The following is a 24539-nucleotide window of genomic DNA, read 5'->3' as shown; positions in this document are numbered from 1 at the left end:
AAGTGAGACAGTGCCTTGGTGGAGACATTGAATGAATTGATACAAGGAAGTTAAAGCCAAGGGAAACTGGGTCAAAACCAGTGGGGATGTGGGAGGTGGCAATGGGATGGTAAGAGGTGAAGGGAAGCCAATTCACATTCTCAAAATGGCGGACTCTTACTTGACAAGGGACCTTCAGAGGCCGTGAGCATGAGAAGCAATTGTTTCTCACTCCAAGAAACAATCATTAAAGAATTATTTCTTTCTGGCATGTGACATAATTCTTTAACGATGCATCCTTTATATAACAGCCACTGTTTTTCTTGGCACTTAGCTTTCACTCACTCCCCCTCTTCTGGGTGAGGACACCTGGCATTATGCATAGTCTTGGCAAAATATTCCTCCTTTGCCAAAGCCTATGCCTGGAGCTAAGGAAATATAATTCTGTCATCACGGACTAAATTTGGAGCACAATGAGGCAAGAGCAGAAAGAAAACGATTGGAGACAGTTTAGAACAGAGTGCCATCCTGACAAGCCTGTCCACTAGTTTCTGTTCCCTGGATCTCAGGAACCACTCTGGTTCTTTGGGATGGTTTTGTTTTGTCTTGTTTTGTTTTACCACGGCTCTTAATATATTTTTAACAACTTTTCTTTTTGCTCAGGTTAGTCAGAACAGATTGCTGTTGCTCATTACCAGTGAACTCAAACTGACACACTTTAAGTGTTAGATCCTTTGGCACACTCATAAATGTCAGATTTTATGACGCTTCCTTAGGCAGTAACAAAAAGTACTTACACAACTTCTTAATAATGAACTTAAATAGATATTAAAACAATGACAAATATTTTAGTTCTAGAATTCCCTTTATTCGCCTCACCTGGTATTTGCAGATATTACCTTTCACTACACTTTAGGCTTGTAAGGTTTAGTTATAGCAGGTTATAAGCAAAGCAAGGGATGCCGAAAATATTCAGGCACTTCAGAAATTATTATAAATGATTTTGTAATATAACCTCATACAATGTTTTAAAATATAACCTCATTCAGCTGTTTCCTGTTTGAATCGCATCACTACCAGGATGGTATATATACCTCAAATGCTGGTTAGTAATTTAATCATTCATTTATCTATTCAAATATTTTTTTGAGCATCTACCATGTGCCAATCTTGTCCTAGAAATGGTATACAGTGGTAGAAAAACTAAACATGAACCCTGCTCTCAAAGAGATAACAGTCTAATGCAGAAGAGAAGCCTCAAACATATAATAACATAATTAAATAATTATAAATGGTTATTAGAGCTATGAATAAAAACAAGAGGATGGTATGAGAAAATGGATGGCTAGGGAAGGGCTCTTGGGGGAAGTAGCATTTTTGTTATTTTGAGACCTAAAATAACATATGACCTGAGTAAAGAATAGGAATTCAAGAGGGAATGAGGAACATTCCAATCAGAAGACATGATAAATGCTAAGGCCCTGATGGTAACGAGCTCAGTGTAGCTGAGAAAGTAAAAAAGAGACAGTGTGGTTCCAGCCCAGGAATAAATGGAAATGAGGCTGGAGGCAGGAGTGGAGGCGTCACCGCATGGAGCTTTCCTTATAGGCCATCTTAGAGCTTTTAGATTTTATTCCAAGTACAAGGGAAAACCATGGAGCGATTTTACCAAAAGGAGAGCAAAAAGACCTGATTTATGTTTCAAAAGGATGCTTCTGGTTGTTTTGTAGAGAAGAGCTGGAGGAGTCAAGGGCAGAGGTGGGAAGACGAAAGAGATTGCAGCAATCAATAGTCCAGGAAGAGACGACAGTGACTTTGACTATAGGAGAGACAATGCCCACATCAATGAATGAGCAGCATGAATAATCACAGAAGTAGTTTATTCTCCAGAGGTGGGTGGGATGTGCTTCATCTGCAAAGGAAGGTTTACCGTAAAGCTCTCATTACCTGAATCCTACACATTAGCTACCTTGCAATCATTTTGGTGAAAAGACTTAGTGGTAGAAATTCTGGAGGGAGAAAAAGGTAATTTTTCTTTTATCATGAGAAAGGCATAAAATCATCACTTACTAAAGTCAGTATACCAGGATTCTGGCATAATACCTATTTTTATTTTAGTTGAAAGGCATCAGCTTGGTTCTGAAGAATGCTGACAATAGAAGAGTAATTGTTTCTTCTGCCTGACTCACCCCTCCATGAATTATCCACCACGGACACCACAAGGGGACCAGGCAGTTGTTTTCCACTTTCCCTGACTGCACATGAACTTCAGCATCATGGCACTCAACAATCAGTAGGAGTAGCCATGAATCACCCTTCCTCTATGGAGTCAACACTCTTCTCATTGCCTGTTGTCTTCGAGACATGAAGGGCTTCGCGGGGTCACTGCTAATAGAAGACACTTCCCCAAGCACCAAGAGCTCCCGGCTCTTTTCTTCAGAAGCAGAAAAACCACTCACCAAACTCTTGCTTTCAATTACCAGATGCAGGAGAATGATGAAGAGAGCAGCTGTGTTCAAGGGGTTTCCAAATGTAAAGATGTCGATGTCTGAGCCCTGGTAGGTCTACAAAGAGAGGACAACAGGAAGTGATCTTGGAGACTGGTGCACACTCAGTGGTACGTGTATCGTGACTTTATTCTACAGCTCAGCTGAGCACTGAGTCCCTTTTCCAATGTTCTAATAACTGGTCATTTCGGATAAACTTGAACATTTCTAGAAAAGAGAGACTGACTCTTTCCCGGATAGGCCATCTCATCTTTGAACTTTCCAGTTGGAATTCCTCTTTATTCTGAATCATAAATGCATCTTCTCGGAAACTTTTACTCATACTTCTAGTTCTTTAAGGTATAGCAAAATATCAAATATGTCCCATTTAACAGAGCTGCAAACTTTTGAAGCAGCTACTATGGCTAACCTGAGTTTATATCTCTGCTAAGTTAATATCCCCTCCTCTCCTATGTGTATATTTTCAACTCCTTAAAGTATTCTTCAAAAAATATAATTTTCTGATTGTTTAAAATTCTTGTCATTCTTTTCTGAATATACTTCAGATTGCCCTATCTATATTCCTCTTGAAATGTACAGAATAAACTAGCTGGGAAAATTCAAGTCATTTCATTTGAATAAAGAACTAAAGAACAGGAATTGTTAACTTAGAGACTATTATCTTTTTCGTTCTTCATACTGTACTTTTGTTGACATCACCCACAATCAAACTAGTGTCTTCATCCAAGGAAGGGTGTGTGTGGAGCTATATCATGCTGCTTTGTGCTTCATATTGGTTTAAAGTTTTTAATTAATTCTTACACATTCTTTGCTGAGTTATTCTTTCCATTCTTTACCTGTAAATCAGGTTTTTTAGTTTTGAGGAGACTACTTACAAGAGCTTAAATTTAATACTCTGAATGTCATCCTGGTAGAATTAGCCCAGCACTCGCTAATAATAGACTCTGTATTCTGATTTTGTCTCTCTGATGTTGGCTCATCTAATTATATTGTGACTTTCAATTTTATTTAAGTCATTGATGAAAATTATCAAGCAGTCCAGGATTAAAAGGAGACTTAAGAGGACTCAACTCGGCACGTCTTTCCAAATTGAATCTATTACCTACCACTTCTTTTTGGTGGGGTATAATTTAGTCAGTTAATAATCAACTTAATTATATGAACAATGAACCCTAATATACCCATTCTATGTGCTAATGCCAGCAACCAAGTACAAAGAAGCATCATTAATGATTCATTAATAGCAAATCCTTTGAGTGAACAAGGACTCACATAGTAAGGCACAAAGAAGCAGGCCAGGCTTTGATAAAAGGCATCCAACAAGGTGACCCAGAAGGTGAGAGGTAAGTAGGCCTGAAAATGAAACAGATATTGGGGAGGAAGATTAGTCAGGGTCAGAGCAAAAAGCAAAGAACAACACAAGCCAGTACTTATTTTTGCCTCTCTGAGATAAAATTATATTCCTTTATTCTCTCACTCACAAAAGAGGCGGGATTTGTACATGGTGGTAGTGATAGTACAATGACATGAGTTCACAGGTGAAAAAAATTGGTGATGAAATTCTTCTTCAACTCATATTGGATCTATCTTAAATCTACCTTAAATAGGGAGAGTAGTACTAACTTTCCACCCTTGATTTATCAGAAAATACTCTTGCAAAAACTTTTCCCAATCCATCCACTTCTATCTCCACTACTCCATTCCAATTCACCGCCAACTCCTTCTGTGAATGACTGGATGGCCACCTATCTGGTCTCTTTGCTTCCCCTCTAACCCTTAATCCAATCTTCCCATAGCAACCAGATGGTTTTTAAAAACTGTTAATCAGATCATGCCATCTCCCTAATTAATCAAATTGACCCCCTTCAATGACCTCCCACTATATCCCATTTCCACTATATCCCATTCCCAATATAATTTAAGTTCCTAACCATGGCCTGTAAGGTCCAGCATGGTCTTACCCTCATTCACCATGCTCCCACCACAGACATCATTCTATCCCTCAAACATGCCAAATCCATTATTCCCTTGAGGCTTCTTCACCTGCTCTGTTCTCTCTGCCAGAAATCTTTGCCCTGGACCTTCCACATAACCAGTTCTTCAGTCTTCATATCCTAGCTTAAGTACCACTTCTTCATAGAGGCTGCCCCAGATCAGTCTAACAGTAATGCCCACTCAATCATTTATTACCATGGCATCCTTAGAAGTCTCTCATCATCATCAACAATAATCTTACTTGTTTACCTAATGATTTTCCAGTTCTCTCAACAGAACGTGAGCAATATAGAGTAGGACTTTGATTCTTTTACTCAAAGTCAATAAAACAGTGCTTGGTCACATAGCAGGTACGCAACAAATATTTGTTAAATTAATAAACTACTCTTATATATGTGCTAAACTGCCTCCTACCAAAAGCTTATGAAAAGATCAAATAGAGACATTAGTCAAGTGACTGAAAACAGGTTTTCAAACAGGAGCCAACTCTGATTGAATGGTAATGTGTGTGCAGAATTTTGAGGCCACATTCAGATCCAGTGGGAAGGATAGAGTGCTATGGTTTATTAATGATTTCTGCCATGGACAAAAACGGTAACACATATACCATATTGCTGACCTAGTCGTTTTTTTTTTTCTTAGCACGTGTTTAGTCGTATTTCCTTCCAAATGCAAAAAGAGGCTGAAATTTCCTTGAAAATGTCTAATTAGCTCCTAAAGAACAAAGCTTTATAAATATACAAATTCTCCACATACTTTCTTCCATTCTTCAAAAGACTACACTTGGAATTTCTATATTTATTCTTTCTAATCTCTTTGTCTTCTGGAAAATCAAACAATGAAGATTCATTATTTCCAGCCTACTTTTCCCTGTATCTTGTTTTACTATTTCCTCATTGGAAATGATGGACTATTCTACCTGTATTTCTTCATCCATGTGTCCATAAAATCTAAGAAGCACAATAAAAGATGGTGGAAGAGAATGTAGCAGCATCAAAGGGGCAACCAAAATGCCACTGGACATGAGAGAACAATTTGGGGAGAAGTTAAAATATAACTTCATGCTTCTGGGGGAACAGAGGTTGCTCAAAAATCCTAGGTCAAAAAGGTACAAAATACAATTTCTCCACAGTCATGTGAATAAGAGGACGTAGGGAAGTAGAGAGAGAAGAGTCACAGATAAGATAAATGAGAGGCTGAAGAGAGTAACTCATGGGATCTCCTGGAAACTGAAAGGGAAAATTTGGACATGAAGTCAAAGCCAGAAAAGAAGACTGTGTGGGTTATGAGAGGTGAGTAATAGATGATTCCTTCTTGGAAGGGAAGTGTCTTTTGACTGCAGCCTTCCAGATCCATCTCCTTTCAAGGAGAGACTCTATAACCCTGGACAGTGTATTTCATGACACTGACGACAGGAAATGGCGCAACATAAAATAGAATTTTCTTGGAGGCCAAAGTTCAAAGAAAGAAAAACCCTCTGGAAGGTAAAGTCAATTACGTTTTATCAATAGTTGCATGCTGGAAATCTTCTTATTACATGTATTATAAAACTGGCTGGATCAATAGAATAACTTTTACAAAGGACTGACAACAGGATTCAACAATAGGAAACAATGACCTCAACTTCTCTAAGGATAAGGACCAATTACAAGCTTCAGCTGGCACAAACGGGCTTTTAAAACACCAGCTATAAAAACTTTGAAGGTCCCTCCTTTATCCTTCTTTTCCCAATGGAAAAAGACTAGAGATTGCAACAGTATTCTTTCTTCAGCAAAGCATTAATGGCAGACACCATGGGCTGAGGAGCCTGGGTCACCTGCACCATATACACTAGCTCTGGGATGTGGGCAGATTACTTAAGGTACCTTCCTGTGCCTGACTTTCCCCATCTACAATGTGAGTAATGATGGCATCTATCTTGCAGGGTCATTCTGAGGATTAGATTTATGTATGTTACGCACTTAAAACAGTGCCAGCCATATAGGAGGCATTACATAAATGCTCATGAGTGCTATATTAATGTTGGTTATTATTAATTTTGTGAAAGATGAATTAGAAGGAAAAGGATTTTGAGACAGCTAGCTCAATTAATTAGTTACTACAATACTCTAGGGAGACAATGAGGGCAGTGAGAGAAGGATGGAAAGGGGAGGGCAGACACAAGTGATATATCGGTGGTAGATTGATAGGATTAAGAGATCAATACAGTGGAGGTGGGGCATGGTTTTAGGGGGAGGGAGCCATTAAGATCACTCTATTGTTTTGCCTGACAGTACAGCCTGAGGGATTTAACTTTGGCTTTGGAGCCAAGCTGAGAAGCGTTCTGGCACTGACTCTGCCATTTTTTAGCTGTGAGATTTTTGGAAAAATTACTTAACCCCTTTGAAGTCCAGATTTTTCATCTTAGAATGGGAACGATACTAGGTTCTCTCTCACAGTATTTTGTGAGGATAGAGAGAGATTTAGTAGTCTGCACAACAGATGGCAAAATGGGGTTTAATAAATACTAAACATTATTAGTTGTAAGGTCTAAACAGTGGACTTCTTCATATAAACACTTATGGTCTTTCATAGTTTTACCTGTGGTCATCTCAGGAGTGAACAACTTGATATCTGCCATGTTAGTAGAGATCTTTTGAAACAACCAGACAATTCAAATAGTTTTAAATAGTTCTGAATGTACCAGAGTATTTGAGCTGGACTGACTGGAAAATGCCCTGACTTTGACAATAAATATGAATTGGTCCAGTATTTTCGCTTTAGCACCCACCTCTGATTTCTGACCACTCTTGTAAAGTTCAGGCAGTTGCATGAGGGTCTCTGCAGACACATCTTTCTCCAAAACACCATAAATGACGGGAGGGGCAGATGTGAAAAGGAGGTTGAAGAAGATCAAAACCCAATAGTCAGTCATAGATGTTCCTGAAAATCCACAAAAGAACTGGTACCAGAAAAGCAGGTTCACATAGGCCTAGGGACACAAAGAGGAACATTTGATCTTAGAAACAGCAATGCGTGCTATGACCGCACATGCCACACACGCTGCCATCTTGAGCTGTGTGACTGCAGCCTCTCTGTCAGCGCAGCTCTCTCACTTACAAAATGGAAGATCAGAACATCCTACTGCACACATATTTTTTCTTTTGATAAATGTTTTTTTTAATTAAAGCACATATATGCATACATGCATACCTACACACACACACACACATACACAGACACACACACCTTACTGTGTGGTGCTGGTATTATTCTAAGAGCTTTACAAATAATTTGTTTAATCTTCATAACAATGTGGGAATTATTCTTGTTCCCATCGTACAGATGAAGAAACTGAGGCACAGAGAGGCTAAGAAACTTTTCCAAAGTTACCTGAGTGATAAGTGGCAGAGCTGGTATTCAACTTGGGACATTTTAGCTCTAGATGAAGAGAACCTAGCCCCGTGCCTGGTATGTAGCAGGCACACAACAAATATTCATTCCCTTGCTTTCGGGGTTCACAATTAGTTTTTAGTGGTGAAATGGGATGGTGCCAGCAGGGTAGCCAACCATCCCAGTTTGCTTGGGACTGAGTTTCCCAGGACATGGGACTCTTCACTGCTAAAACTAGGACAGTCCCAGGCAAACCAAGACAGTTGCCCACCCTAGAGGCCAGGAACATATATCTTGCATTGTTTCTTCCAGCGTTTGTCTCCAAAACAAACTAAGTCCATGACAGCAAAATCTCTGTGGTCTGAAGCAAGGCAGGTCAGAGGCAAGGACACTGGACTTAGATGTAGGACGTCTTGTTTCAAGACCTGGGGACACTGCCTATTGATTGTTTGACTTTAGCCCATTTTCCTAATCTCTGTGAATTTTGGTTTCCTTGCCTGGAAGATGAAAATTATACTACCTCAAGGTTGAGTATCAAGATCAAGTTAGAAAGTGCTCATAACCTATAAAGTGCCTTAGGAATATTAAAATGCTGTTAATGCTGGTATCACAGATACATTAGAATGCCTTAGGACAGGAGCCACAATGCCTAGAACAGTTTCTTAGTCTAGGGTCCATGGACACACATTATGCCCAGCTCCTGAAAATCTATCAGTTTTGGGTACATATGTTTTAGGGCACTGTTCTGCGGAGGGAATTCACAGTTCTCATCAGTATCAGAAAGGTTGTCCAAGACCCAGGAGCCACAGTCTTAGACAAGTAAGCTAATCAAATGGCTCTGGTACTGGTCCTTTTCTCCATAGTTTATAAAGCATTCACTGTTGGGCTGGATAAGTAAGAAAAACAAGCTGGCAGGATATCAGTGTGAATGGACAGCAAAGGTTACAGAGCAGAAAGGCCGTGGGGTCCTTGCTCCCTGGTGATGTACTCCATGCTAGTACACACTCCTTCTGTCCAAGAGCCATATGGCCCTCTTTCTAATATTAGTGATTCTTAACCTTTGGGTTTAATCTGGGGTTAAAAGGAGGTGGGAGGGGAGTGAGCTGTCTCACAACAGAAGAGGAGGTAGAAAAATGCAAAGGTATTAAAAAACAACAAACAAAAAAATTCCTGGGAGGAGGCTCCTCTTTAAAAGTCATTGACCACTGTAATTTTAAATTACAAATCTCAGCTTTCCCCAGAATCACACAGACAGAAACATTATACATTTCTAGCATTTTCATAAAGCATCAAAGTTTTTTTAAACTTTCACTAAATGTACTAATTCAGATAAGTAAAATACCAGAGTTTCCTAAATAGTTCACTTTGCTTGAGGGGAAAAAAGTGCTCCTGCTGAAGGCTCTCTCTCACATGCCCACGAGGTCTAAACTCCACCTTTAGGATATCCTAAGAATGACCCGCTGAAGTTACTTTTCCCTGAAGATCGTGTTTCAATATATAAATTTATGTTTACAAGTAACATGCTACATATGGACTTTAAAGACTAAAAAAACATGACATATTTGGTCCAAGAAAACATGACATATTTATATTATCACCCCACCTAGAAGGGACTTAAGTGAAGTGATCCAAGTAAGATCAACATGATCTTTTTTAAAAAAGAAACTGAAATTAAAATGGTATGCCGAAGATTAGAAGCAATGACGTCTAAACAAATTCTGCCCTTTTAGGAATTACATCATCAAAACAAAGTTCCTTTAACTTCAAATAACTACCAAGCATAAATACATTTTACAGACTTGCTAGAGAATTCTTGCATCTGCAAATCCTAGCCAGCTACAGGCTAAGGCATCCTGCTGGGTTTTCATCTGTATCTTCACTATAACACAAGGGACATCAATTTGGGGACAGCAGCTATTTTTTTGGTTATCTCCTGTAAAACGGAAGCAAACCTTTTCATTCTCTCCTGACAGGTAGTATTAAACATGTCATCATTCTGCTTGTCATAACCTTGATAGGGAAGGTCAAAAATTGGATTTTAAATGAACCAGACAGGACCTTAACTGAATTTAAATGCATAGGGAATAGAAAACACTAAGCAGATGGACAAGCCTGGCAATTTGCTGTCAGCAGCTGAAACAACACATTCCCAGATTATTTCTGGTAAGACAGCAGGAGTGCCCCTGGTTGCTCCCCAAAACATCAACACGGGAAGTGAGTTTAGTGCAGGCACTTCCCCTGCACCTCTTCAGCAAGCGGGATTGAAAGGCGGGGAAGGACACATTCTCTGGGGCTACATACCACGTTCTTGTAGAAAAAGTAGAGAATCATGTTGGAAAGCCGTGTATAACACCAGTGCCCGTGGACAAGGAGGAGCTTGCTGAGGTGTTTGAACTGCGAGACGGCGAAGTCACTGGCCATGACAGCCTGCAGAGGCAACGACAAGAGGGCGCCACCCTGAGCAATCACATGGTAGGGCAGACCCAGCATGGCAGCCTGGCCATCATCAGGCTCAGATTTGTCAAACAGGTGGTTTAAACCTTTCATGTAGATCAAAACAAACAAACAAATGAAATCCAAAACACAAACAAAAACCACAAAACCCCAAACAACCAAGAACCCAGGAATACAAGAGCCTTAAAGGGTTGCCTGAGGTTACTACTCAGCTTTCCAGTATGGCTGAATGAAACAAGGCTTCTCTCTGGTTACTCATGATGTTATTTCAGCAAATGTACTTTCCCTAGAAAGCAGCTCCCTTAGCAAGAATTCTACACGTTACAATGTGCCTTCACTTCTCCTCAATGAGGAACGTATGGAAAGTATTACAGTCATGATTTTATGTAACTTTGTATAATGCTTAGGCAAAGAAATATTTGAATTTTTAATCTTTCGTACAGATGTCATAATTTACAATTCTTGGGAAATCCTAAGCCTCACATCCCACCTTCTTGTAACATTTGCTCCAGACCCGAAAAGCAGTCTTTTGGGTAAGCTATCTGAATTTGTGCCTAAAACCCAATCCAACACACACACGTGCAAATAGGATACTCCCACCTCTCTCATTCTCTCACATCTTTTTCCTCTCTCCCTCTCTCTTTAGGTCTTTTATTCAAATCCTTAGTAGCTTTTGTCAATTGTAAAAGTCACATAGCTATTGCAGGGCCAAAAATATATATTGTTATGTGCTAGATAACCTATATTTCTTAAACTGAACAAGTGAACCACACAGCTCAAATTACCCAGGAAAATACCACAATACTCACCCAGTAAATAATCAATGAATAAATGGATAAGCTTCCTGTCTCCCACTCCTGAGCTAACCACAGACAGCCTTACTCTACCGGTGAATGGTCACCTTTGGATGGGCAGGTCAAGCTCACAGTATTCGGGTGTGCATCCACTCACCTGCATGCCTTCTTGACCTGAGATCCCTATCCCAATGTCTGCCACTTGTATCATGCTAACATCATTGGCACCATCACCTTCATGGAACAGAACAAAAGGTGAGCAACATATGAGGAGTAAAGATGCAAACTTTGCAAATCAATAGTGGCCACTCAAGCAAACAAATCCTTCAAAGTTTATCCCAGTCTCCAAGTTACCTAGAAGGTAGTTTAGCAGAAATTAAATGTTCCATTCTACTTTCAATTTTCCAGATAGAGCCTGCTTTCTTCTAGCCACTGAACATGTTGTTTCTCTATTCTTATAACACCCCCACCCACCTTGCTGGATTTCAATTGCTCTTGCTGCCAGCTTAGATGTCACTTCCCCTGGGAAATCCTGCTTATGTTCCCTTTAGATCAAATGCCCCTTCTTTCCTTAGGCTCCAGCCCTACCCTGCGTATCTCTATCATACCTATCATATGGTATTATGCTGGCTATAGATTTCTTAGTCTCCCTAACACATGGAAACTCGTAATGAACATTTGTTGTTCCCAACTGTCCACAACCATTCACTTGTTTTCTGGTAACAGTATCCTGATTTTTCTTGATAACTCTGAGTTCATGTGGTTTGTTAAGATGAACCTAAACCCCCAGATTTAGGATGGGCTGACCCAGGCCTGGACAGTTAGCACTGTCTGTTAATTGGCTTCAGTGATTGGTTCAGAGATGGGCACATGAATCAACATAATTGATATAATTGATATGTCCAGGGGTTCTAGCCTTAGGGGCACCTGGGTCCAGAGGCTTGAACAATTCATTCATTGATACGTTCATTCAATAAAATAGTTGAACAAAATCCCACCTTCAGCCTGATAACTTCACTTCAGCAACTTGACAAGAAGTGCTCCCTTCTCACTAAGGTTGTTAACAGGATAGGATGTAAAGCTGGGAATTTTCGGTGGCTCTATCACACCCAAAGGGAGAAGCTGTCTGAGACTGATAATCCAGGTGAAAACAGACTAAACAAGATGGCTGAGTCCTCATCTTGCTCATTTCTACACACTGGAGTGTCTCAGCGCTTAATCTCACACTGCTCTTTTCCATTTATACTCATTTTTTAGTGTTCTCATCTTATAACAAGCCTTTAAATATCATCACTAAACTTATGATTTCCAAATGCATATCTCCAGCAGATTCCTCATTGCTAAATTCCAGACTTTATATCCAGCTGCCTACCTGACATCACTGCTAGACATCTAATGGACTTTTCAAATATAACATGTGTAAGACCCCACTCCTGACTCCATCTCAGTAAAAGCCAGCTCCATCCTTTCTGTTTTTAGAGACAAAACCTTGCTGTCCCCCTTACCTCCTTCTATCATAGATCAAATTCATCAGCAAGTGTCACCTACTCTTTCTTCAAACCATGCACTTTATGTGACCATGTCCCACCACCTTTTCTGCTTCCACCTGGGCTCAAGCCACCATCATCTTTTGCCTGAATTATTTCAACAGCCTCTCAGCTGGTCTCCTGACTCATGTCCTTGCACCTCAACAGTTACTCTCAGCACAGCAGCCAATGTGAGCATTTTAAACTTAAGGCCGATCACATCCTTCTTCTGCTCAAAATCTTCCAATGACTTCCTATCTCTTCAGATAAAAGCTAAAAACTTATAATGCCCTCCAAGACCCTACAGGATGTGGCCACCTGTCACCTCTCTGCCCTTCACTAACCTGCAGGAAACTCTTCCCTTGACTCAATCTGCCTTGGCTTCGAACACATCACACATGGTCCATAGCCTTCACTTTCATTGTCTTCTCTGCCTGGAATGTTCTCTCCACAGATCTCCCACGGTTCCCTTACCATTTCTTTCAAGTCTCTACCCCCATACAACCTTATCAGTGAGTCCCTCTCTGAAAAACATATTTAAAATAGCAGCCCATTCTCCCTCCCCAAAATGCTCTCCACCCCCCAACTCAGCTTTATTTTTTCAATAACATTCTTCACTATCTTATATACTTATGCCTTTTTTGTTTTGTTTCATTTTTTCATCTCCTTTGTTCACTATATGCCCTCCTACTCGATGTAAGCTCATTCAGAAGAGATGCTTTGCCAGTTTTACATACTCTTGTATCTCCATTGCCTAGAAAAATGCCTGGCACCTAGGAGGCACCCAATAAATATTTGTTGAATGGATAAATAAATTGTTCATGTCCCTAAATTAAACTTTCCTGAAGGTAGAACTAGATTTTTTCAGTCCTGTGATTCAGTACATTACCCTTCTTAGTGCAGTTGATTTGGGGTTCTAACATGTAACCCCCAGAGTCTTGACTATTACATCGTTTTCCATGTCACATCCCCACGACCTGGTTCATAGCAGCTGGTCAAATAGGTGGTGGAGGGAAAGGCGGAGTGGGGAGACGGAGAGAAAGAAGGAAGAAAAACGAGAGGGAAAGTAGGGGAGAAAAGGACAGCTAGCCAGAAGGGTGAACAGATATACAGAAGGACGAACAGACAGAAGGGTCAGCCTCTGGGGTGGCACAAAGGCGAGAAGCCCAGGGCTGGGCTCCATCCCCACTCACCAATGGCCAGGGTCATCACCCGGAGCTGGTTGCGGACCAGTTTCACCACCTTGCTTTTCTGCAGGGGTGTGGCTCGGCAGCAGACCACAGCATAACAGCAAGCAGTCAGCTCCAGGAACTGCCTCTGCAGACTCTCCTGCAGGGCAAACTCCAGGGTCTTTCCAGTGATAACGAGTCCAGCCCGCTGCCCTGCGTCCTCAGGGGCAGGAGGCTGGGATAAAGCCTCATTTAATGATTCTTGCTCTGGCGAGGCGGGATTCTTCTTCTGAAGTTCTTTCAAAATTGTGCCCATCCGCGTCTCACAGGCATCCTTGAAACAAGTGGCAAAGACAGTTATTAACCTTGGGGAATCTTGGTGACCATATCCAGCTAAATTTGTCATTGTCATTCTTTAGCAGTTGCTTCATCAAGGCAACCCTGGATAGTGAACAATTGGTTATTTTCAAAGACGTCACAGCTCTGCCACAGAGTTCTGGGTTTATATGGAGATCATTTAAAAGGATTAGGACATCTCATGCCCAATTCCACAGCTAAGAAATAGCTTTAGAATTTCTTTATTTGTGCAATTTACCCTCTCAAACAGTGAATCTCAAGAGCCCTTTGGTCTTATTCTGCCAGTTACCAGCTGCTAGACTTTAGGCAAATTAGGTAACCTCTCTGAGCCTCAACGTTCTCATCTGAAAAATGCAAATGTCTACTTCATAAAAATGTAAGGAATCAATGAAATAATATATGCAAAGCTCCTAGTGTAAGGCATAATACACAGCAGATTTTAAAAGAGTAATTATTGTTTTTAGCCTCTTTTAGATTCAATACATTCATTCCTTCATTCACTAAGTATTTATTGAGAAACTACTACACATTAGAAAACATTTAGTTGCTGTGGACACATCAGTGAACAGAAAAATCCCTGTCGTCATGGAGTGTACCTTCTGGTCAGGATATCTGTAGTGGTGCTCGTCACATTCGACTGGTGTACATCCCTCGACTCGCCTCACCCCACAGTGGTTAGGAAGGTCTTTAAAGGTGGGTATTGCTTTAAATGTACTTTTGAAGCCTTCATAATGCCTAAAAGAGGGCCACATTGGGCATACACTCACTGCTTATTGAATGAATTCTACTCAAGAAGACTAACAGAAATTATTGTGTCAGATGATCGCCAAGAACAGAGCCCAGCCAAATCTTGGAGCAGTGCATTTATGTTTACACGCTAAGCCTGAAATAGTTTATTCATGAAAGAGCCCCTCGCTCAGAGGCCATCGACTCTTATTTCAAATGCTGTTTTGTTAAGCATTTGTCAACCCACAATAAAATAAGATTGGTAAGGAAGTAGACGTGGATATGTAGGCATGATATAACAAAGACTTAATAACCACATGAACTACAAACAAGAAATTCAGCTTTAAAATGGACTGCCTGGCAAGCTTTATAACTTCAGGGCAAATCTGATTCCCATAGTACAAATGCAGTCTTTGTAGCCTTCATATGCTCAGAGTGCACAGAATATAGTCTGAGTGGATGCCCTCTAAAATAGGAATGTAAGTTTTCGTAGTTTTATGATTCTAGATTGATTACATGAATGTTTTTATCCCCTTATTTGCATATGTATGTGCTTTGTTTTATAAATTAACTGTCTTTTCATTACAGAAGTATATATGTACACACATACGTAGCTGCTGTTCATTATTTGCGGGTTCTGTACCTGCAATGCCCCATACTTGCTAAAATTTATCTGTAATCCTACAATCAATACTCATGGGGCTTTCTCAGTCATTTGTGGACATATAGAGTGACAAATATGTTGAGTCATGAGACGTGCACCTTCCCAGCTGAGGCTGAACAAGATGGAGCGCTGCCATCTTCCGTCTGCTCCCCCGTCTCACATCTGCTCCCATACTGGAAACAAGTGTCCTTTTCGCTATCTGTTTGGTGGCACATTTTCCCCATTTTTGTGCTTTTTGTGGGTGATTTCACTATTTAAGATACCCTCCAAGCGTATTGCTGAAGTGCCATCTAGTGTTCCTAGGCACAAGAAGGCTATGATGTGCCTTATAGAGAAAATATGTGTGTTAATGAATCATATATACATATATATATAGTCTTTAAACAGAAACACACATGAAACAAGGTTATATATTGACTGGTTGACAAAAACGTTGTGACCAGAGGCTCATGGGAACCTAATCCTGTATTTCTCTTAGGGGTAATGGATAAGTATTCACTAACTCTGTGTTTCCTCCAACTTTATAGAAGTTAAGGAATAAGAAGAATCAACTGTAGATAGATAGATAGATAGATAGATAGATAGATAGATAGACAGATAGATAGATGATAGATAGATAGATGCAGGTTATATAAAATATAACATAGAAATCATGCTTGACAAGCAATCAGCTGTAGACAAAATCATCAGAACCTTTTGGAATCTCAGGCTATAAAACAGAAATACTATAATTATATCTGCTATCTACTTGCTGTAAATGTCAAATGAGATTATGTATGAAAAAGTCTTTTATAGATTCTAATAAACATTAATATAAAGGTTACTATCTCAAGAGAAGATTTTAAATAAAATTATAAAAATAAAACTTAAAAAACTAAGTGATAAATCCTGAAAGGCCTTTATATAATCCTGGATACAATTATACTAAAACAAAAAAGAAACAAAACTTTTATGAGAATGGAAACTATGTAAGGTTTGTAAGTAATTACATTTACTATGATCCAATTCCCAAATTTAGAAATAAAAATGGATGGAGGGCCGGCAGAGAGGCTCACTTGGTTAAGAGCACAAGCTCTGAGCAACAGGACCACGGGTTCTATTCCCACATGGGCCAGTGACACTGTGCCTGAGCTGAACTGCAGCTGAGCTGCCAACAGGTGGCAGGATGGCTCAGCTAGTGAGAGCTGAGAGCACGTGCTCCTAACAGCAAGGTTGCCGGTTTGACCCCCGCATGGGATGGTAGGCTACGCCCAACCGCAAGTAAGTTTGAACACAGCACCTTGAGCTGAGTGGCCGCAAGCTGCTAATGGGCAGCCAGATGGGGACTGGACTTGGAGCTTAGTTAGCTGTGCCCTCCACAACTTAGACTGAAGGACAACTTGGATGTTCCCCTTCCTCAATTCCCCAACACTGTTCCCCTTCCCCAACTCCCCAATAAAATCTTAAAAAAAAAAAGTGGATGGAAATTTGTAAAGTTGAGGTATTATACTATAGAAATAAGCAGACATTCCATTGGTTGCCAGGTGGCCCACTCAGAATGTCACAGGGGCAATTCTTAATTAAATGACAAATTGGGCTCCATGATCTTCAATTTCTTTTTTAATTCTTAGCATTTCTTGTAGGGTGGGGAGCGGGAAGAAGAGAAAATAATACCAGTGACTGAGCCCTTATTACATGCCCAGCATTTTATTTGCATGGACTTGAGTCATCATAAAACTAAATTATGTTCACTGTGTTCTGTTTAGTTATCTGGAAAATTCAACAGGTAGCAAAAAAAAAAAAGATGATCTTTCACACTTAGGAGACTCCACAATGGATATTCCATAAAGACTTCTTGAATTAATAGTATTAAATGCTTTTACCATAAATTATGTATTTACAAATAAATTTCACAATCCTAAAAATTTTATTGCTCACAGAAATGTCAAACTCAAACACCAAGAATTGATTATTTTTCCTTTTTAATATTCATTAAACCCCTGTATCTGCCAGGAATCACATTTAACAATTTATATTTTCTCATTTAATGCCCAAAACAATGCTATGAAATAGGCATTACTCTCACATTACAGGTAAGGAAAAAGGCCCAACGGGGTAACTCCCTAAGGTCATATACCTGGTGGCTGGTAGGCCAAGCATTTGAACCTGGGTCTTACCAGCCTGAAGGCACATCCAATTTAGTGACCAAAATGACTACGTATTTTCATGTGCTCAGCCCCTGGCTGGTACTAGGAGCTGGCTGGTGGTTTGGTTATGGGTCTCTGGGCCACTGCCAATTGCCAAGAAGAACCTACTCTGTGTTCAATAAGGAAAATTCCCTGTCCTCAAAATGTATGATCTACTTGGGTATTAATCGAGGCCTGAACACAAAAACTCAGCTAACCAAACATGGCAGCCTGCGACAAAAGCCCAAGATGTGATCCAGATGAGAAGCTCCAGGAGATTTCTGAGAGGCCAGCTGCTGTGACAGAATGAATGTCACTGATTAAGTCTGACTACTGAGGAAAAAACGAGGAAGGTTTTCCAAGCTAATTAAGCGATATGCCTAAATCATAGAATATTACTATACTAGGAATCTTCTGAAGAAAATAAAATAGAATGCTTGTTTTAGAGATCGGGGGCAGGATTGATAAAAAATAGTCTGGGTCCAAACCTCTTAAGTTCTTTCTCCTTAAAAAAAAAAAAAAAAAACACCTTTCTTTTCCCTTTCCTTAAACACAAACTTCTGATAGTCTCAGGAGCACTAGCTAAGAATTGCCAGTAGAGGGCATAATTACCTTGACAGTTTATTTTTAGAACTACCATAAAAATATTCATTTATTCACCTGACTCCAATAGAAATCATCACTTCCCCTCAACATGACAGGGAGGTAGAGTCCTGTCTCCGAGCTTGATGTATTTTGTCATTATGGGCTAAATCTTGTCAAATAAAAAATAATAAAGAAACTTTCTTTTAATGTCTGTATTCAGCAGTGATTCTTCTGAATCATTACGACGTTTCATGGTACCCCCACCTCCTCCCCCACTCCCCCAAGCACGAGCTAGCCTGCTGGATAGAATAAATAATTATCAAGGAACTAAAGGTTATCAGTTTTTCTTTCTTCTTATATTCATCAAATCACAAATGCTCCACTGGCTTTGCAAAAACAAAAAGACTGGTTTCATCTCACTATACATACTTTACTTTGGGTATTGAGGATAAAAAGCTTGTCATCTGGCTCAAGTAGTTTGCACGCATAAGCTATGTTGACAGCTGTCTCCTGCTTGTCCCCTGTCAGCATCCAGATCTTGATGCCGGCTTTGTGAAGGGCTTCTATAGATTCGGGGACTCCCTCCTGCAGACGGTCTTCAATGCCAGTAGCACCTAAAAAAGAACCAAAGTGCAACAGGGCATGTAAGAAACTGAAGTTAGCTAAAGCTTACCTAGGCTATAATTGGACCACATCTGTTAGCCAATCCAATCCTTTTCCAGTAACTTCCAGGGATTCAAAGGAAGTGTGAATTATATACAAAGTAATATTTTGGGAAGGAAGCCTTAGGAATCAATGAGTTTATCAAAGTTACTTGCTTTCCCTTTGGCTAGTTTTCTTTCCTGTAAATTGAGGGGGGTTGTTTCAGTTGCTTATATAACCTTGCTCTACAACTTTATAATTCTATGATACTCCCAAAGGTAAGGGCAGGATTTTAAAGAATGCCCTTGTCAGTAAGATATAATATCTAATTTCAGTACTTTTTCATAGCCTAAGTCCATAATTTCCTTTTCTGAAACAACTAGGGGACAGGTACGATTTGGAATTCAAAAGTTTTGCAGATCTTAAAAAGGTAATATGGTACATAGCATATTTTGTAATATCTGATAAACAAGCATATTGATATTTCTGTGGCAAAACATACAAATGTTCATACCAATTAGCATAATAAAGACTTATAAATAGTCTTATCAAATCAGGCCCGATTTTGCTGCCAAACGTCTTTTGGCACTCAGTCCTCAGGGCATTTTAGAGTCTGGAGTTACAGATGAGGAAATGTGGACCCACAGTTCGGTCAGTGCACAGAGAAATGACTTAGCGGTGGGCATCATTACTCTACTGGCCAGATACGAAGTGAGATCATTGTTTTTCTCTAAACCAGAGGGATGGGGCTAAGAGGTTGGTCTCTTGGTGTGTTAGTGCTTATATTAGAAACTAGTTCTCCAGACTCTAAGGCAGTGGTTCTCAACCTTGGCTCCTCTTAGAATTACTTGGGGAGCTTTTAAGAATTCAAGTGTCCAGGCTACACATCAGACTCATTGAATCAGGATCCCAAGGAATAGGGATTTTTAAAAGTGCTCCAGGTGATTTCAAGGTGCAGCTGAATCTAAGACAAGAGGTGTCAGTTGTGCAACCTTTAGTTGAAATCAGAAAGCAAGAGAGAGAAATGTATTTCATTAGTCCAGCTGCAGGTGCAGAATAATGAACCAGGTAAACCCGAGTTCCTTCCTAGCTCTGTCAGTTACTAGCATGTGACTTTGAACAAGTCACTGAACTGCTCTGTGCTCCAAGCTATATTCTAAGTAAAATGAAGATTTGTTGTACAGATTCAAAAGAACAACACATATTAAGTAATTTATCCAAAGTCTGACAAGAAACTTAAGCTTTCTTCTCTTGAACCAGGATATTTATTTGATTTTGTACTCTATGTCAGTGTTATGTTTTTAAGCGACTTCTTAAGCAAGACCACCCTGATACCACCATACTACTTCACTGCAGTGGGGAACAGAATGGAAAAGATTGGAAACTGGATAAAATCAGGCTGGGTGGGCAGAATCACATATCTATTAGATCAAAGTGGGGGGGGGCGGGGCAGTGAGAAGCCCTGGTAAATACCTTAGAGATATCAAGTGTTTTTCAAAATTCTCCATTCAGAAAATACAACATAGTCTACCTACCAAGTAAAGTTAGTTTGTTCTCCAACCTCATAGCAGATTCAAGTAGTAATTCTTCCCTGTTGTCAATGCTGGTTTCAGCTAAAAAATGATTCCTCAGCCACTCTGCGTATTCAGTGTCACTCATGACCTATGGGGGAAAAAAGAGCTATGAGGCGTGCGCATGATGATTTTGCCAGGACTTAGCCCTGCAGGAGTATCAAGCCATCAACTTGTTTTAGGTATTCCTCTCTCTCTGGGCACACTCATGCCAGGTCCGTATCCTCATGCACAAGCTTTCCAAATTCTAATGATCAGACTAGTGTAACAATAATGATAGATGGAACCTATAGCTCAGTATCTCTGGGAAATTCTAGGCACCATATATGATGAAAGTGGTTTATCTATTTAATTAAACCAGAAAATACGTAGTTGGGAGAAGTCTCCACTTAGTTAAATTCAGAGTGATTCTTATGGTGCAATGGAGAAAGTGGTATCAGGATGGTGCAGGTATTATGTAGGCAGCAGCACCTCTGATATTTTTTGATGGTTGGTTGATGGGGTCAGTTATTTGTAAAGGGAAAAAGAGAGAGGGGGCCATATGTGTGGAGCAAGAAAATCCTGTTTCAAAAAAAGTAAGTGGAATTCCTAGAGAAGGAATCAATGATACATTTTCCTGTCTTCAGGTTGCCACAGAGGGAGAAATCTACGTCAGTTCTTAAGAAGCAGCGTGTGTGTGTGTGTGTGTGTGTGTGTGTGTGTGTGTGTGTGTGTGGAGTGCACTTTCTAGCTATTCATACATAGTTGTAAGAATGGAGAGTTCAAGATCAAAAGAGGCCCTCTGCCTTTTCAGTGAAACGATCTTGCCCCTGATAACAATCTAGCCCAATGGATGTCAGATTCTCCTAAGTCAGATCACCTTGGAGGTAGGAATGAGCAATGTGCTACCAGCCTTACCTTCTTGGCTATACATAAAGTGCGTAGGCCTCGTTTGGCATAGTCATCCAAGTGTTTCTGGGTTTTCTCCCTTATTATCATCTGTTGTTTTTCCAGACTTGCTCCATCTGAAATAATTAACAAAACACAAGTGTTCCCACCAGCCTGCCCAATTACAGATATATTTTTAAAAACAATGATAGCTTAACCCACAACAAACAAGAAGCCTTGTAGTTTTGAATCCCAAATGTGCATTTATACAAGGGACCCTCAGAATAAATCTTTCCCTTGTTCCTTTCTCCCTAGGGAGAGGAAAATACCAAGAACTTAATACAAACACTGTTCCCATATGATCAGTGACAACAGTAACAATAACTACAGTAATGCTGGCAGCCATTCATTGAGCACTTACCATTAGCTAAGCACTGAGCAAAGGCTGTACACATATTGTATATGGTATGACATTAAACCTCTGAGGAAACTATAAAAATGATACCATAATCCCCATGTACTGAACACCTAGGTGCAGAATAATTAGGGAATTTTATCATAGCTAACAAGAAAGGCCAGATTTGAACCCAGGTCTGGGGAGCCCCTAAACTTACATGCTTCATCAAGTGTGACTGACTCCACATATCTGCTTGTTTGCCTTCATAAAGCCATTGAGAGTGGTCTTTTAATCTCTGAACCCTTCACATCACTACCCTCTCAGTTCTGGATGAACCCACCTGGGGAAGCCACGGAGAGCAATTCCATGATCACAGAATCAGCGCCCTTCGTATACACCACAACTTGGTTGGAAAGGGGGTGCCGGACCACCACGGACATTCTTTTTCTTACTGAGTCGAAGGGCAGGATGTGTAGGAGTTGAAATGTTAAGGGTCCCAAAGCAGCAAAGTCCACCACGACCTGCTCTGGTGTCCGGGATTGTAAAGTGCATTGGTAAGCCCTGGCAGCATACACTAAGGCCGCTTCATCCGGGCTTTCGGCCTCATAACACAGGTTCGAGGCCAAGGGCTGTCCAGGGAGGGAATCCACCTTGGCCTTGGTGACGCCTGCATCACCATTTTGTTTCTCTGTGTCTGTAGGGCAAGCAGAGTTACTAGAACCCGGAGGGCTCTCGCCTGTCTGTGAGCACGCTTCCTCCACCGATGAAGACAGTTTCATTCGGCTGAAGAGAGAGAGTCTGCTAACAAAGGCGCTGGGGACCCCAGAGGATGGTTCTTTCCCACTGGCAAGGGATGGTGAACTTGATCTTCGGACAGACAATCTCTGGAAGAGGTTTTTAATCTCTTCCAAAGACTTCGTGGGCAGTCCACTCAATGTAGAGAGTCTGATCTAGGAAAGAAGTTTGGGAAGGTCTCAAGGATACAGTCAAAAGCCGTTTATAATAACTTTGAAGTCAAACTGGGAAAAAATTAGATATGAAGAGTTACCACTCCCTTAAATAGCTAACGGCCTGCTTCATGCTGACAACTGCCACAGAAAATATTAATAAAAATAACTATTATGAAAAATGTGTGCATTATGAATTTCTACAATTATTTAGGAAGACATTTGACAACTGATAGTGAAAGACATAAAGTGCTAATATTGCTAGCAGCGTGCATAATTATAGCAATTTTTCCTAATGAACTAATTTAAAATATAGAAAATCCATAATCTTTATTGCATGCATCCTAGCAATAGCAATTTAAAAATTATAAGCAAATTAAGTATTCAATGATAGCATATTAGATTATGAAAACCAATTAATTTGATCCTAAAATTTTCTCATTCAGAAATGCCCAAGGAATTAGAAAGTTTTCTCCTTAAAATTATTAATTTTATGATAGTTTGAGGGACTCATGATGTTCAATTTGCAAACTTACTCGCAACACAGACGTGAAAAGAAAAGTGAAGGTGAGAAAGGCCCACCGCTGGCCTGGGTGAGGGTCTTCCCAGGTTCTTTGGGGCTGGAGGAATCCTGAAACCATGGATTACCCATATGTGCTTTGAGATATGCTTTAGATGTTTTTTTCTGGAAGCCCTGCAACTACCCTAAAAATTGAATGCATTGTAGAACAGACTTCTGGCCAATGGTGGCCAAGTCTACGCAGAACCATGCTTCCTGGTGTTCTGGGAAAAACCCTTTCGACTTGTTGGCTATACTATTCAGTATGGCTGTATAGCTCATTGTGCTTTTGAATACCTTGGTGGTGGTGTCATGTATTCTGGACCATCAATGGAACCTACAATTCAAAATTCAGATATTGTCTTTGCAGAAAATCTTAGTTGACATTTTTATGATATCCAAAGAGGTGACACTGTGATTGCAAAAAGCCCAAGTGACCCAAAATCAAATATTTGTAAAAGAGTAACTGGGTTGGAAGGAGACAAAATCCTCACCAATAGTCCATCAGATTTCTTTAAAAGTCATAGCTATGTGCCAATGGGCTGTGTTTGGTTAGAAGGTGATAACCTACAGAATTCTACAGATTCCAGGTACTCTGGACCTATTCTATATGGACTAATAAGAGGATGTATCTTTTTTAAGCTTTAGCCTCTGAGTGATTTTAAATGATAGCCCTAATGGCCACAGATTTTCTGATGATTTGATTATTGTCTCCTGTTTAAGTGAATTTGTTATTGCCACTGAGACCATGTACTTTCTAATAAACTATTTGGTATTCAAAAAAAAAACCAGAAAAAGAAAAGTGAAGCTCAATCACAGATGAGGTTTCTGATTAGCTCCTTACTCACTGTTTTTCTATCATTACCTTGAAATATCATGAAACGTAGGCTCTTATAAGCCTACAGAAATTTTATTTTAGGCCATAGAACATTATATTCTTTGGGGATAAGGCACCAAAATTTCTTAAGCAGAAAACACCAAAAGATGCCTACTTTGGAAATAGATGCAGATGAAGAAGTATTATATTGGGAGAAAACAGAGCACCCAGTGAGATTTATTCTCTAATTACATAATCACTTTTCAAAGGGCAACTTTCTAGTCAAAATCTTATAAGAATAGTTTCTATAGCCAATGAAAGCTTAATTGGAAATAAATTATCTTTATGTTAAAGTTGACCACCTCTGAAGTTGCCAAAAGAAAATTATCTGATGGAAAATTAAAATTTAATTGGGTTGTGCTGCAAATTGAATTTTAAGTGGATAT

The 24539-nt window shown here is 39.9% G+C and overlaps 1 protein-coding gene and 1 pseudogene across 7 annotated transcripts in view; one reads left to right on the top strand and one right to left on the bottom strand.

Moving 5' to 3' along the window:
- ATP10D (ATPase phospholipid transporting 10D (putative)) overlaps nucleotides 1-24539 on the bottom strand; it is a 129870-nt gene that overhangs the window by 6896 nt on the left and 98435 nt on the right. For 6 of the 7 annotated variants that reach the window (XM_019665766.1, XM_019665764.1, XM_019665763.1 and 3 more), the window contains 10 exons: nucleotides 22111-22720; nucleotides 21404-21510; nucleotides 20471-20597; nucleotides 18723-18907; nucleotides 13821-14130; nucleotides 11259-11335; nucleotides 10155-10280; nucleotides 7252-7452; nucleotides 3759-3839; nucleotides 2439-2543 (listed from right to left, as the gene is read on the bottom strand). In XM_019665766.1, the coding sequence (XP_019521311.1) occupies nucleotides 2439-2543; nucleotides 3759-3839; nucleotides 7252-7452; nucleotides 10155-10280; nucleotides 11259-11335; nucleotides 13821-14130; nucleotides 18723-18907; nucleotides 20471-20597; nucleotides 21404-21510; nucleotides 22111-22720 (1929 nt within the window). The remainder of the gene's footprint in view (nucleotides 1-2438; nucleotides 2544-3758; nucleotides 3840-7251; nucleotides 7453-10154; nucleotides 10281-11258; nucleotides 11336-13820; nucleotides 14131-18722; nucleotides 18908-20470; nucleotides 20598-21403; nucleotides 21511-22110; nucleotides 22721-24539) is intronic. The other variant, XM_019665767.1, reaches the window with a different exon arrangement.
- LOC109395048 (mitochondrial inner membrane protease subunit 1 pseudogene) lies at nucleotides 23393-24099 on the top strand (annotated as a pseudogene).

The sequence above is a fragment of the Hipposideros armiger genome, unplaced genomic scaffold (genome assembly GCF_001890085.2).
Source record: "Hipposideros armiger isolate ML-2016 unplaced genomic scaffold, ASM189008v1 scaffold_452, whole genome shotgun sequence".
Classification (NCBI taxonomy): Eukaryota; Metazoa; Chordata; class Mammalia; order Chiroptera; family Hipposideridae; genus Hipposideros; species Hipposideros armiger.
The sequence above is the reverse complement of the archived record's forward strand: the minus strand, read 5'-3'. Positions and strand labels throughout refer to the sequence as shown.